This window comes from Hyperolius riggenbachi, chromosome 1 (genome assembly GCF_040937935.1).
Source record: "Hyperolius riggenbachi isolate aHypRig1 chromosome 1, aHypRig1.pri, whole genome shotgun sequence".
NCBI lineage: Eukaryota > Metazoa > Chordata > Amphibia > Anura > Hyperoliidae > Hyperolius > Hyperolius riggenbachi.
Window position 1 is genome coordinate 188,651,120 of NC_090646.1, and position 15,759 is coordinate 188,666,878.

Here is a 15,759-nt window from a genome sequence, read left to right on the forward strand (position 1 = left end):
GGTGAAATGCTGCCACATTACGGTTATTTTCTGGTGAAATGCTGCTGCATTACGATTATTTTCTGGTGAAATGCTGCCGCATTACGATTATTTTCTGGTGAAACTATGCCACACTCCAATCATTTTTTGCCTGAAACGATGCCACATTACGATTATTTTTTGGGTGAAACGCTGCCTCCAGTTGCCGGAGAGATACATAGAGAGCGCACTTCTCTTGCGCAGACTGGCCGCGACTGACAGAAGTTATGGGACCCGGTACCGGCGATACAAAAGGCTGAGGACAGCAGCATGGGAGCCATCTGTGCGCATGCGGATGGAGGAAGCCCCAGGTTTATATAAAACTTTTATTTTATTTAGTCTCTGGTTTCCTTTAATGTAATTTGGAAAAATTGCATCCAATTTTGAATAGATACATTTTCATGTAAATTAAATTCATTGCTATACACAAATAAAGCGTAATCGGAAAAATCACATAAAAATGCACACAAAAATGAAAAAAAAAAATACTTACCTGGGGCTTCTCCCAGCTCCTAGCAGCAGTCCTGTGCTCTCACCGCAGCTCCACTTCCAGCCGGTGTCTCGAGGGGTGCTTGCGCAGGCACAGTAAATGCCGGTTGGCATCAGTAAACCTCGGTTGGCATCAGCAATGGAGGATTACTGATGCCAACCAGCATCTACTGTGCCTGCGCAAGCACCCCTCGCGATCGTGCTCACGTGGTCTGGAGTGTTCTGCGCTGGCGCATAACTACTGTACCTGCGCAGAACACTCCAGACCATATTAGCGTGATCCCGAGTGGTGCAGCCGCAGTAGATGCCGACCTGGCGAGGTTGGCATCTGCGACGCAGGGGACCCTGGGTCACCAGCTGGGAGCGGAGCTGCGATGAGGGCGGCTAGTAGGAGCTGGAGGAAGCCCCAGGTAAGTTTTATACATATATATATATATATATATATATATATATATATATATATATTTGTATACTTGTCCATGGAAGCACTTCTGAAAATTAAGGAGCAGAACACATACTACATTACTTCAGGACAGAGGGCACGCCAGGTAAATCATTTTTTAATGCCATCTTAAGTGCCCATCTAGAACCACAAGCAAATGGCACCAATATAGCTATTATAAAGGTGCCCACTAATGATACAGTCTTGACTGTACAATCTTACAGTTTCTTTGTAATATGACAGATTTGGTAAGATTATCAAAGTTATCTCTTTAAACTGCTACAGTAGAATAATTAAATGAACCTATCCAACAGCAAGTAAATATAATGCTTCAGCAAATGATATTTGCATGGGGATGTTAAAAAAAAGGATGTAGAGGAAACCTCCAAATTCCTGTATCGGATATTACAGTAAATATGGAATAATATAGAAATGACACAAGACAGGAAGGCATTACATTATTTATAACACTTCTGAGAAGCATAATTGAGTAGATTGCAGCAGTTCACAGATCATAACATTATTGTAATTTCCAAGCACAACATTTTGCAATGCCCACATCTTCACATTACATTTAGAATGAAATGAAACTCTTTAGGCCAGGTTCACAGTGGCCATTGCATTGTGTTCCTTACTGGCTAAGGTTAATGTCTCTGCTCATTTTAATTTAAATGCATCATGTCCAACTTTCATTGAAAACACCAGTGAGAATAGATGTAGTCCTTTTCTATAGACTTCCCTTGTGTTCGCTGGCGTACATAGCACATGTGGTGTCCAAAAAAGGACGTGCAAGATAGGATTTGCATTCTGCTACTATCTTGAGGGCTGGTTCACACTGCAAGAGCTTTTTTCTAAGCACTTGTGATTTTAAAAGCTCTTGCTAATGTAATGCTATGAGTTTGTTCTCACTTGAAAACAATCACTAGCACTAAAAAAGCTCTTGCAATGTGAACCAGGTATCACTAAGGGCTGGTTCAGAGCTTTTTAAGTGCTAGTGATTTAAAACGCTCTTGCTAATGTAATGCTTTGGGTGATTTTTTATAAAATCACATCGCTCTAGTGAGAGCACACACACAACATTACATTAGCAAAAGCTTTTAAAATCACAAGTGCTCAGAAAAAGCTCTTGCAGTGGGAACCAGCCCATACAAGCACATTCTAATGTCTGTGAAGGCATTCAGGGACCTATTTATAACACTCAATATTTTTTCTTATTTCTGTATTCAGCATTTCCCTGCTACTGCGCAAATATATTTCTAGTTTTCTTGTAAGGTTCTGTTCACACTGGGGCTGGATCGCAAACAGCCAGCCAGAGCGGACAGTGCAAAATTTTCTCAAGCGGTCCATTGAGGTCCTTGTACAGTCCAGAATATATGTTTTTCTACCAGAGGCTTCTATTAGAAACGCATCCGCTTATTCGGAAAAAATAGTACAGGTCGGAACTCTGCGCTTTTGCCCGCATCAGATCCAAAGGATCAGTTGCAAATGCACATGTGTACAAATGCAAATGTATCCTATTAATGAAAAGGGATCAAATGCAAAATCACACCTGATTGACCACGTCGGCTTGAGATTTACTAGCATGTCTAATCAATACATGTCTAATCAATACATTCGACTAATTTGGGTATGCTTGTGGTGGCATCAATTGTCATCCATTTCAATAATAATTATCAAATCAGATGTGCGGCCACCTTTATAGATTTCCACCCAATGTTCCAAGGGGATCGATTCCATTCTGAAAAAAATCGATTCAGAAGGAATCACTTTCCACCATACACTGCACATCAATTTCCAATGGATTCCAGCAGGGAATCTATTAAGAACTGATCGAACCACAGCATTGCACTGTTCGGTGCACTGCCAAGCCATGGGCAATATACCATTGCTCTCGCCTTGCCCCCGATTTAACCTAAAGGTGGCTGTACACTTATAGATTTGCAGCAGATTCGACCATCAGATAGATTTCTGTCAGATGCCTGTCAAGTCGAATCTGACAGGAATCTATCTGATGTGTGCCACACACTAGGAACAGATTTCCAATAGATTTCAGAATGAAAATCTATTTAAAATTGATCTAAATGCACTATTGGACCATTAGATCCAAGATCAACCTAGATTTTCCATCCTATCAGACAGAGCAAAATCGGCTGTAAATCAATCGATTTGCTGATTTGAAAGAATCGATTTCTGATCGATTCTATAGAATCGATCAATCAAAGGCTGAAATCGACCAGTGTATGGGTCTTTTAAATTTTCTGACTGATTGATACTTTTGAACTGACATTTTGGGGAATCAGCTCCCAGAAGATGAATCAAATCTGCAGAGAATCTAATGGGAAAATCATGAGGGTGTGGGCCCCTTTAGTGTAATTAGTAGCTATTAGGAAAATATATATACATACATAATTCATAACGAGGTAAGGAATACATTTTATTTAGAGTCGATAAAAACTAGCAGATATATGAGTCTACAGCAGACGTAAAAAATGGATAAATAAAAAGGACGATTTGGCTCCAAAAGTGGGCCTGTCCCTCCAGCATAATGACAGATGGGAGATATTTTCCCAGCCTCGGAAGCAGCCTTCTGTGACCCTGTAATAATCATGCAAGTGCTATCAGGGCCAGTCAGTGATCAGACGTCATAAGTCAGCGCCTGCTGCTCTTGCGTTCCAGTAGATGGAGCGCATACTGCCGCCTGGAATTCTCTATGCAGAGCGGTGTGAGCTGTGAGCAGCACTGCAGCGAGCACCATGGCAGAAGAGAGGCCAGTAACTGGCAGGAGATCCGGTAGGGGCCGCAGAGCGGGTCAGGCAACCAGCAGGAGAGACCTGATCTCCCGCTCTGTACACAGTGCTGAGCAGTGCTTGCGGGATCACGATTATGGCACGGCATATGCCCACTTTCTGCTGGTGCTCAGTCTGGAACCTGAGCTGAAGAACCACTTCAAGGTACGCCGTGTCATTCTCTCATCTCTCACTGACTGTCTTTTTTATTTAAACTTTGTACTTTCTTTTTACAGGAATCATTTCAGTATTGTCTGCTGAAATGGGCAGAGGAGCTGTACTCTTTAAACAGAACTCAAGATTTATTTAACTGTTATGAACAAGCACTTGAGCTCTACCCAAGGGATGATGTTATATGTAACAGCATGGGAGAGCAGCTCTTCAGGTAAGAGATACTGCACTCTGGGTGCATACATGGTCATTATGAACTTAGTACCTAAAGCAAACCTGAGCTGAAAATAAACTGATGAGACTTATTGTATTTGTAGCAGGAGGAGTATTTAGAATAGTCTGATATTTCTTGTTTCAATCTCCTGGCCAGGAGATGCAGTTACAGTAATGGACTACATCTCCCAGCATACAGTGGTGTTCCACCATGCAGGGCTGTGGAGTCGGGGTCGTGGCAATTTTGGGTGCCTGGAGTCGGGAAAAATGCTCCGACTCCTAATGAATTTAAACTGTAATTAAAATAGAAAATATGGAAAAAAATTATATTTCTCAGATAATAGTCATCATAAATAATTTATACATACAGTAATAGATGTGCTTAGTCCACAAAAATGAAATAAACCAATCAAAATTAGTTACTTGTGCTGCTTTAATAAAGCAGTCCCCGTATTTTTAAAGTCAGATATACACATCTGATTGTGACTGTATATATGATGTGTACACAGGAATCTCTTATATATACTAAATAACATCTATGCTGTAAGTATAAAGCCTGATGTGTAGCCGTGTCACTAATAGAGATGGTCAATGAGATGGAAATAATTCTGCGTTGATTCTGATTTATGCAAATGTACGCACTGCTCATGAAATCAAATAATTTGATATGTTGTTAAAATTAGGTTTGGTGACTACGAATTAAATGGTACCTGAGAAGGATGAAAAGAAAGGTGTTATACATAGCTGGGGCTTCTTCCAGCCCCCTTCAGGCTAATCAGTCCCTTGCTGTCCACCTCCACCACCTGGATCTTCTGCTATGAGTCCTGGTAATTCAGCCAGTCAGCGCAGTCCGGCCGCATGCAACTTCCACAGCCAGGAGCGTTCTGCACCTGCGCAATACTGCTGCGCAGGTGTTGTACGCTTCCGGCGGCGGAGTTTGTGCATGCACACTACACCAGACTGGCTCAAGTACCTGGACTCATAGCAGAAGATCCAGGTGGCGGAGGAGGACAGCGAGGGACTGATTAGCCTGAAGGGGGCTGGAGGAAGCCCCAGGTATGTATAAAACGTTAATTTCATCTGTCTCAGGTTTACTTTATTACACAGTAGTACTATACTCTACATATGCACTCTCCACAGAGCTGCAGGGAATCCACTGAGAATGTTGTGCACATTGAACACAGAGGTGTTGTCTATCACCCATAAACCTGGTTCAGATTGTGCATGAAGAATGTGTAATAGAGGAAGAATCTCCTTATTCCCCTGCAGAGTACCTGCACATCATTCTTACATGTACCCACAGTCACATTGGCTATCATTCATAAAGCATTTCCGCGTGCGGAAATGCTTAAAACAGCTGACTTTACCGACCACTCGGCAAAGTCAGCATTCATAAAGCCTCTTTCCGCATGGAAAAATGACACTACCGAGCAAAGTGATAAATCACCGCCTTGTGCGGTGATTATCGGTACAAATGTAGCAAAATGTTCATTCATAAAGATCACCGCAAGCGGTGTGAGGTCGGGAAGTACCGCTCCCTCTGATGTGGCGATACCAATGTAAATGAATGGAGACACACAGACCTCCCAGGCAGCTGCAGCAGAGCGGAACACGGAGAAATGTATCAACTCGGCAGCTTCCGTTTCTCCGCAAGCCTACCGCCTGCCTACCACCAGCTTAGCTCGGGGAATCTCCGCACTGCTTCCGCACATGGATACATCTTTATGAATGCCCACCCAGAAGTCTGAAAATCCACCAGCGGTGTTTTCCCGCACTGATTCTCTTTACCGACAGCCTGTTCATGAATGATAGCCGTTGCCTAGGGCCTGATCCATGTTCAGATGTGTAATAGAGGAAGAATCTCCTCATTCCCCTGCAGGGTACCTGCACATCACTCTTACATGTACCCAGTTACATTGCCTAGGGCCTGATAGATGTTCTTTGTTCCGGTCTGTACCTTTTACAACTTTACAAGCATTCTTACCAATGACTAGTTTTAGTCTATGACTAAAGGGAATAAATATGGCGGTCTTTTAAAATTCCTAAGCGTTGGCAGTTAAGAGACGAATTTCATGTTACATATGTTTAAACAAGATTGTAATATGCAAATTAGAGGAGTCTGAGTTGGTGGAATCCTAAACTGAGGAGGTCGGAGTCGGTGGATTTTTGTACCGACCCACAGCCCTGCCACCATGGAACATCTGCCTTTTCAGAACATTTACACTTTCTGTCTAGCCAGCCCACTGATTTGCCAATTTGAGTGAGTCAGGAGATAAGCAAACAAAACAGATTATTTGCATAATGGCTTCTAGAAAAATACTGTTATCTTTAAAGCCAATAACATTCCAGGAAATTGATTATTGCTGTTAGCAAATCAGGGGTATAAACCAGTCTTCATGTCTATTTTGACTCGCCCTGTCTCAGACAGTGCTTTTAATAGCAGAAGTACTATTTTTGAAAATCTGAGCTTACTGCTGTGGTTCCCCATTGGTCTGAAACAAACCAATAGGAATCCTCCCTCCCCATGGAAGAGTCTCACTGGTCCACCATTCAGTGGACCAATGAGAATCATCCCTGAGGAGGGAGGATTCCTATTGTCTTTTTTAAGTCCAATGGAGAACCCAGCAGTATGTTTCTGCCCGGGGCTCCTTTCAGTATTGTGGTACAAAGTTGCAAGTGTAATCTGCTGCAACGGACCTGAGTCTGGAACCAGCGTATCCATCCAGGATAGGATATGCTGGAGATGCACCGTTGTGCATTTCTCACAGTGTAAATGGTGTGGGCTGTTGGGGGGACGCAAGAATTTTATTACCTTTTGAGAGGGGGGGGGGGGCTGCTTCCTAGACCCCATACTCCCTACTTCCACCTGTCTGTTTTTTGGTCCATCATCCTCTCTGTCCCTTGTTGCAGGGTAAAAAAAAAAAATGCAATCGGCACTAGATACTACTTGGCAGCCTATAGTGGGGTCCAGATGGACAACTCACTGTGCCTCCGAATGCAGTAATCCAACAGGTCAAGACCTGCCTTGTATGTGTATCTGTCTGATGGGATGAAATAAATGGTGTAAATCTTGCTAAACATCTGGTGCCTGGACCTTGCTTTTTCTTCTGTTCACAATCCTCTCTGTTCCTGCCACAGTGTGCAGTACCCGCAGTAAAAATGCATGTTCCTGGCTGCCACAGCCCATGCTGGTAGGTATAGTCTAGACTCTATTCATATGACTACATCTCCCCGTGCAGGCTTGTCAGACTATGGAAGCTGTGCTTGGGAGAAGGAAGATGGTTGTCTGCATGTAGATTGAGGGGGGGGGGGGGGGGGGGGGGGCTAGGGAGCACCTTCTGAAGCTGCTTTAAATGCTTGCCAACCCCACTCCTCAAACCTACACTATATATATATATATATATATATATATATATATATATATATATATATATATATATATATATATATATATATATATATATATATATATATATATATATATATATATATATATATATATATATATATATATATATTATAATATAATTTCTTTTTATATTTATTTATTTTTTTGAATTATTCTAGGTACTCCGAATACTTTAAGCGCTCCTACTACTTTAGTGTGGTAGGGCACTTTTTAGTGGCCCTTGCAGTTTGTAAAATTTTTAACGATACATGTGGAGCCTGGTATCTGGTCAGAATTAGATTAGTAGTAAGCTTAATGAATGTTACATAATTCCTTTTTTTTTTTACCTTCTGGACATAGGCTTGGATTTCGAGAAGAAGCAGCTGGCTATTTCTACAAAGCCTTAAAATTAAATCCAGAGAGCGCCAATGCCAAAGAAAATTTCTATCGTGTAGCGAACTGGCTGGTGGAACGCTGGCATTTTGTTATGCTCAATGACAAGAACAGGAACCAGATGTATCAAAAGGCTATAGAGAAGGCAGTAAGAGCTGGCTGCAAAACTGTGCTGGATATTGGAACTGGTACCGGAATCTTAAGGTTTCTCTAATGTATATTGCTATTTTACTGTCTTTGGCGGTTGCCCTATCTTCCCCACTTCCTTTATATTTGGATAAGTTACAGATCTGTGTTATATAGCAGGGCTGTGGAGTCGGAATCGAGGAGTCAGGGCAATTTTGGGCACCCAGAGTTGGAGTCGTTGATTACATAAACTGAGGAGTGGGAGTCGGAGTCAGATGATTTTTGTACAAAATCCACAGCCCTGTTAAGTATTAGACCGAGGAGTCAAAATCGGAGCCATTTTGGGTACCTGGAGTTGGAGTCGGAGTTGGAAAATGTTTGTACCGACTCCACAGCCCTGTTAATATAGTTACATTTTACTTGGCTCAGTCTGTGACTTTGCTCAAAGTCAAAAAAGGCTTTAAAACGCATGTACTTACGTACTTTTATAGCTTTAGTTACTGTTTTTGTTCCTGTTGAAGAAAATTCCCGTCTCGGTATTGTCCCCCATGTCTTCTCTGCTTTCTTGTGTTCTCCGCTCCCCACGTATAATTTTAAGTAGCAGCAGTAAAGCTCACCTACTCCATCGGCTCCAGCAGCGATCAGAGGCCTCTCCTTTCTCTCACTCCTCACCTAGTGTTGTCGTCTACTGATGACACAATCAGCAGAATCGGGCACTAGGAGAACAGTGAAAGAAAAGTGAGGTCTCTGATCACCGCTGGATGAAGTGAGCCGTGCTGCTGTTGCTCATAACTATAAAGGGAGGGGGGGACCGGGAACAGAGGACAGAAAGGGACACATGAGCTACAAGAGGGCTCAATAATTAAGGAAGAACATCCACAAGACGCTCCGGGACCATGGATGCGGCAAGTTTAGTATTTTTTTATTTTCTTTTTTCCAGGTTTTTGCCCTCTAAACCTAGGTGCAATCTTACAGTTTGGAGTGTATCATATGCCGAAAAATATGGTGTGTGTGTGTGTGTGTGTGTGTGTATTAATCTTTATGTTCCACCGCGTTTTATATCTTGTTTCCAGTATGTTTGCAAAAACAGCGGGTGCCCATCGTGTGTATGCTTGTGACCTCTCCAGAACGATGTATGATCTGGCCTGTGAAGTGGTGGCAGCTAATCAGATGCAGGGAGAGATCCAGCTCCTGCACATGAAGTCTCAGGATATCCAGATCCCTGGGCACATTCCTGAAAGGTAAGACAGATACCACAAGCTGCACTCGCTAGTTTATACAATACAATAACATTTCTGATGTCCCTCTATTAATAGATTTTTGTTGGATCCAATGTCCTTATTGAATATAACATCTAATCTGTTAAAACCTCTAAAAGTATACGCTTACCTTAAAGCAAACCTAAACTGAAAATAAACTTATGAGATAATTATTTACAGTATATGTGCAGCAGCAATAGTATCACTTCTTAGCAGTGTTAACATCTGCAAGGAGTTTGTATGTTCTCCCTGTGTCTGCGTGGGTTTCCTCCCACATCCCAAAAACATACAGATAGGTTAATTGGCTTCCCCCAAAATTGGCCCTATGGTAGGGATTAGATTGTGAGCCCCTCTGAGGGACAGTTAGTGACAAGACAATATACTCTGTACATCGCTGCGGAAGATGTCGGCGCTATATAAATACTAAGTAATAATACTCCTATTTTACGATTAAGGTTTACATTTACTCCCTGAAGACTGTACGGCTGCCACTTCAGTGTGGCATGCAATGTGGTAATTTATTCAACTCCCAGGAGGGGGAAGCCTCAGGATCCTAATGAGGCTTCCTCTCTCCTCTTGAGCCTCGAGGATCCAACGCTGGCAGCCCTGAAAATCCTTTGATAAGCTGTGCCCAGGCGCAGTAGCGTGCACAAATATTTACAATCTGTGCGCTTGCGCAGGCCCAGTATCAGCTTTTTCGAAATAGAATTCCGGGTGCACAGGTCAATGAATAAATTAGTTTCACCCACTTCAAGCTTTATCAAGCAGTATCAGCTTTCCAATAGGGCCCGCTCTACTGCTCAGGCGACTCACACCTGTGCAGTAGAGTGGGCTGTATCGGGCTTGGCTATTTCCACATGAGCCGATCGGAAAGCTGATGCTGCGGCTTTGCAGGAACACAGATTGTAAATATTGCCACACGTGGTGTTCTGGAGCTGTCGGTGCTGGATCCCGGAGGGTGAAGAGGATGGGGGAAGCCTAATTAGGATACAGAGGCTGCCCTCCTCCTTTAGTTTCAGACATTTTATTAAGTTTTATGTAATAAAACATAGCAGCAAATAATGCTCCCAGAGGGACAAGTCCATTATATCTACAAAAAGATAACAGACAGCACTTCATAAAAAAGAATGATTGGAAGACATAATCTATGGGGATACTGGTTAGGCGAGAACAAATTACACTTTCAAATTGAAAGAACACAAGACCGCAGTTCCAAAAGGTCAGAAGCTGCAAGCCAAGGCTGCCAGGTTTTTCAAAGTGTCAAAAGTATCATTAACAATTGCTAATAGACGTTCTGATATCAAGATATGTGAGATAATGGCATCCTTTTGGGTAATAGACAGGGTAGGTTGCTGCCACTGCCTTGCTATAGGAGATCTAGCAGCCTTGGCTATGTGTTAGCCAAACGATGCTGGGGGAACTTCCAACCCAGTGGCAAGGGTCAGGAAGTATTGGTGTATTTTCCCCTCCCTTTAGATTTCCTTTTAGTTGTTTTCCTTTATCCTGGAAAACAAAATCACAGTTGGCAGTCATTTCACCATGGATGCCTAAGAGGCACTTAAAGGAGTCATCAGGCAAGAAAAAAAAAAAAGTTTCACTTACCTGGGGCTTCTACCAGCCCTATGCAGCCATCCTGTGCCCTCGTAGTCACTCACTGCTGCTCTGGTCCCCCCCCCCCCCCCCCCGTCAGCTCGTTTAGTTTTTGCCGACCTCTGGGTCGGCGGGCCGCATTGCCTACATTTTTATGCATTCCCGCTGGTGCAGGAACATTAACGCATACATTTTTACGCGTTAGTGGTTCAACGCGTAAAACCAACATATTTACGGTATTTTTCCGGCTATTCACTTCAAAACAACCACCTGTGACCTCTCAAAGTATTGATGGTGCAGCCGTTTTGTCCACCGTACAGGCACACTTTTTTCTGGTATTGCCTATGGCTCCACACACCTTCATTTATCACATGCTGAATTCTCTAAGCTGTGTCATTTCCACCCGCACAAGATCTCAACAGACCTCTTCTTATTCCCAGATATCACAAACTGCTACTGTTTCACTGTTCTCCTCTCGCCAGTTGCAATATCTTTCCCTGGTATTCCAGTAATAACGCTCTTGTCTCTAACACCCTCCATGAATGATGGAGCTATATGTATTTATCCTTCAGCTAGACTTATTTATACTACTTTCTACTATCTGTTTCCCCTCTTCAGCTATTCCAATAACCGCAATCACAGTGAAATACACATGATGGAATATGGCAGGTGCACTAGTGTGTGCATGTGGCTTTGCATTTAGTTTAGTTAGAAGTAGATAAGCAGGAGTCTCCCCAAAAAAAAGCTTGAAGACAAACCAATCATACCCCCAGAAAACCTTCCACAGGTTATTGCATATTGACTCTACTTTGCCAGGTGCAAAAGTCAGGGGATGTCTGTACAGATTTCAAAATGATCATGAATGGTTATCTTGCTTTGTCATTTTGAATAATTTAATTATTCAACTATATCATTGCTTCTGTTCTTGTAATCTGCAGTATTTCCAACTGCTACTGCAGTGCTGTGCCGAATAAGGATTACACAAAAGCATTTGTACAAACATGATAGTGTGATCACTTGTCTGAATTCTTTAGTACCCTCTGTGCTATATCTGCATGTGTAATGCTGCTTCCTGTGGTGGAGTTGGTCACTGACACTTTTTTTTTCTATGTGTGCTTTGATCTGTTTCAGGGTTTCCCTTGTTGTCACGGAAACAGTGGATGCTGGTTTGTTTGGAGAAGGTATTCTGGAGACTCTAATTCATGCCTGGAAATACTTGCTTTTAGAACCAAAGGTGGGTACATTTATTGTTTTGGACATTTTATGAGGGTGAGAATACCTGTTATTTAGCTAAAGTATAGCGAAAAGGTTAATTTAATGACATTTGTGAAATGAATTTGGCATTAAAGAGGAACTCTGGGCAAAATATCAACAGGCACGTTGTATTCTGTATGTTTAGTTGTCCTTTGTTTTTTGTTTTTTAGATTCTGCAGGAATTAATCAGTTTGACCACACTTCCTGTATTATGATTACAATGAGAGTTAGTTCTAGCACAGAGTAGGGAACCTATGGCTTAGGAGCTAGATGTGGTTTTTTTGATGGCTACATCTGGCTCACAGACAAATCAGTAGGGGTTGATTCACTAAGCTACTGCTCAAACTGCGCAGTTTTAGTGTGGCAGCGCAAGTAACACTTTCAGAGTAGACACACTACTGCTGTAGCAAGCACTACTAACATACTCGCGCTTCCCCCAAATCTAACAGCTTCTCCCATTGTCCCACTGTGGACCATGTCAGGTCCAGTGACTTTGTAAGACGAGATCCCAGAACTTTGAGTGGCTCAATAAGCTGCCTGTCACTTTACAGGCAGCCTATTGGGCCAAAGTGCGGGGATCTTGTCCTACAAAGTGAATCAACCCCCAAGTCAGCTAGCTAATTGTACAAGCTGTTAGGTCGGTATTTCTCCTGTCTGGCTCTCAGGGAAATTGCTGATGTTGCTGAAACCCAAGAGAAGCTGAGGACGTGTCTGACACTTCCGCTGCCCGGAGGATCAACTGTATACACATCACCATGGCTACAGGGACATGAGCCCTCTGCTGCGTGTGTGCATTGTGCCAGAAAACATATTGTATGGCTCTCACAGAATTGCATTTTAAAATATGTGGCGTTTATGGCTCTCTCAGCCAAAAAGGTTCCTGACACCTGCTCTAGCAATTCGACTCCTGTTGCCATTGAGTGGACAACAGAGATATAAAATCACATTTGCTTTTAGAATTCAGCGTTGTCCCTCTGAATCCCTGCCCATATTATCAAACCCACAACATTGATTGGTCTCCAACAGGCAGTTGATGGAGAAGGCAGTATCAGCTTCCCACCACCCAATACCACTTCTGCTAGAATGATGACATCATCCGGATAGTCAAAGATATTTAAAAAAATAATCAAAGGTATTTCAAAGACATTTTAAGTGAACTTAATCGCAGTGGAGTCAGGAATATGTGTGGGGGATTTCCTAAGAGACTGGTGTTCCTGTTTAATATTTGGATTTGCTTGGAGTTCATTTATAAAGGGAGACTACCAGATTAGCTGAGTGATTGGCCACACATAGGGCAGTCTGATCATTGTGCAATATTATTTACCGGTATATTTGTGTAATGTGAGGGTTGAATTGATTGCATGTGGTTTAATTGGCTTGCTTGGCAAAGACCACACACTTGGATGATGTCAAGTTATTGCTTGGATTGCTTTATGTACCATCATCATTATTTTGCTCAACTGAGGCTACCATGTGGTACCAGTGCCTCTATAATGTATTCATACCAAAGGACTGGTAGCTGTGGAGTCGGAGTCGTGGAGTCGGGCAATTTTGGGTGCCTGGAGTCGGAGTCGGGAAAAAATGCACCGACTCCGACTCCTAATGAATTTGTAACTGTAATTAAAATAGAAAATATGATAAAATGTTCTATTTCTCAGATAATAGTCATTAAAAATAATGTATATATACAGTATATATACAGTAATAGCTGTGCTTAGTCCACAAAAATAAAATAAACCAGTCAAAATTAGTTACTTGTCCTCCAGCCCCCTTTAGGCTAATCAGTCCCTCGCTGTCCTCCACCACCCGGATCTTCTGCTATGAGTCCTGGTAATTCAGCCAGTCAGCGCTGTCCGGCCGCATGCCGCTCCCACAGCCAGGAACATTCTGCACCTGCGCAATAGTGCTGCACAGGTGTAGTATGCTCCTGGCGGCGGAGTGTGTGCATGCGCACTACGCCCGACTGGCTCAAGTACCTGGACTCATAGCAGAAGATCCAGGTGGTGGAGGAGGACATAGAGGGACTGATTATCCTGAAGGCAGCTGGAGGAAGCCCCAGGTATGTATAAAACTTTAATTTCATCTGTCTCAGGTTTACTTTGTTACACAGCAGTACTATACTCTACATATGCACTCCCCACAGAGCTGCAGGGAATCCACTGAGAATGCTGTCCACATTGAACACAGAGGTGTTGTCTGTTTACAATCTCCTCATTCCCCTGCAGAGTACCTGCACATCATTCTTACATGTACCCACACTTACATTGCCTAGGGCCTGATAGATGTTCTTTGTTCCGGTTTGTACCTTTTACAAGTACTCTTACCAAGGACTAGTTTTAGTCTAAAGGGAATAAATATAGTAGTCTACATATCCTTCTCACTTCAGCTGTCTTGTAAAATTCCTAAGCGTTGGCAGTTAAGAGACGAATTTCATGTTACATACTTTTAATCAACAAAATTGTAATATGCAAATTAGAGGAGTCGGAGTCGGTGGAATCCTAAACTGAGGAGTCGGAGTCGGTGGATTTTTGGACCGACTCCACAGCCCTGCTACTTGTGAGTAATTGCAGCTTCCAATGCTGAATGGTAGTCTGTGCTCTGACATGTTACAGGAGCCCTATGTTAGTGACTTTCTTACTAATATAAACCTGATTATATAGCTTTGTTTAGTTTTTCTATGTTTCTTGTTTACAGGGAAAAGGCTCCTGCTGTGAAAGATATGGCCAGGTTATACCCTCTGGGGCCATTGTATTTGGTATGGCCGTGGAATGCCCAGAAATACGTAGACATCACCGGTGGGAAAATTATTGTATAACCATAACATGTTCAGTATATAGTGCAGCTGAATACTTTGACTTGCCTTCACTTGTACACAAAGTTATAAAAAGAGAACTTTTTAAAATGAGGCCCTCATCTGTGAATCAAAATGTATCCAAAATGTAAACATTTTCACTTTATCTGGGGCTTCTGCCAGCCCTCTACAGCTGCCCTGTGCCCGTGATGTTACCAAACATTCCTCTGTTCCCCCGCCACGGCTCACTTTCACTTCCAGGAAGTCACTGTCCACTGCATCTGTGCGGCCCTAGCCACGCGCGTCCTATTCGCGCTCCTGTCGCTGGGAGCGTCCTGAACAGGCGAAGCAGAGATTCTCATACTGTGCCTGTGCTGGATGCTACTGGCCACGGGCGCACATATGTAGATGCGCTCGGCCAGGGCTGCGCAGGCGCAGTGGAGATCGACTTGCAAGTCATCCTGGAACGAAAGTGAGCTGCAGCGGGGAAACGGAGGATTGTTTGGAAACGGCGTGGGCACAAAGCGGACCTGAACTCTGAACTCCTTTCTGCTCTAAAAGATACACAACAGCATAATAACCTTTAAACAAAAAATGTTTCTTAGTTACAGCTGATACAAATCCTAAAATCTGCACAGTTTCTACTTCCTGATTCATGGAAGCAGACATATTGTTTACAGCCTGTGCTTTCAAATGGGCTTATCTGCCATAGGCAGTCATGTGACACGGGAGGGATTAAATTACAACTAGTGATTAGACACAACTGAGGGGGAATTACACAGGCTTAACTCTTTAAATACATACAGGGTGCATTTATGTTTTGTTTTCCTTGTGTTCTG

General features: G+C 42.8%; 1 protein-coding gene across 3 annotated transcripts in view; it reads left to right on the plus strand.

Annotated features, from left to right (window-relative positions):
- The first annotated feature begins 3,629 nt into the window (after positions 1 to 3,629).
- PRMT9 (protein arginine methyltransferase 9) overlaps positions 3,630 to 15,759 on the plus strand; it is a 40,105-nt gene continuing 27,975 nt past the window's right edge. For 2 of the 3 annotated variants that reach the window (XM_068279257.1, XM_068279264.1), the window contains exons 1-6: positions 3,630 to 3,900; positions 3,972 to 4,120; positions 7,868 to 8,104; positions 9,100 to 9,267; positions 12,007 to 12,109; positions 14,824 to 14,924. In XM_068279257.1, the coding sequence (XP_068135358.1) occupies positions 3,703 to 3,900; positions 3,972 to 4,120; positions 7,868 to 8,104; positions 9,100 to 9,267; positions 12,007 to 12,109; positions 14,824 to 14,924 (956 nt within the window). In that variant the 5' untranslated portion in view covers positions 3,630 to 3,702. Of the gene's footprint in view, positions 3,901 to 3,971; positions 4,121 to 7,867; positions 8,105 to 9,099; positions 9,268 to 12,006; positions 12,110 to 14,823; positions 14,925 to 15,759 lie in introns of those variants that run through there. The other variant, XM_068279270.1, reaches the window with a different exon arrangement.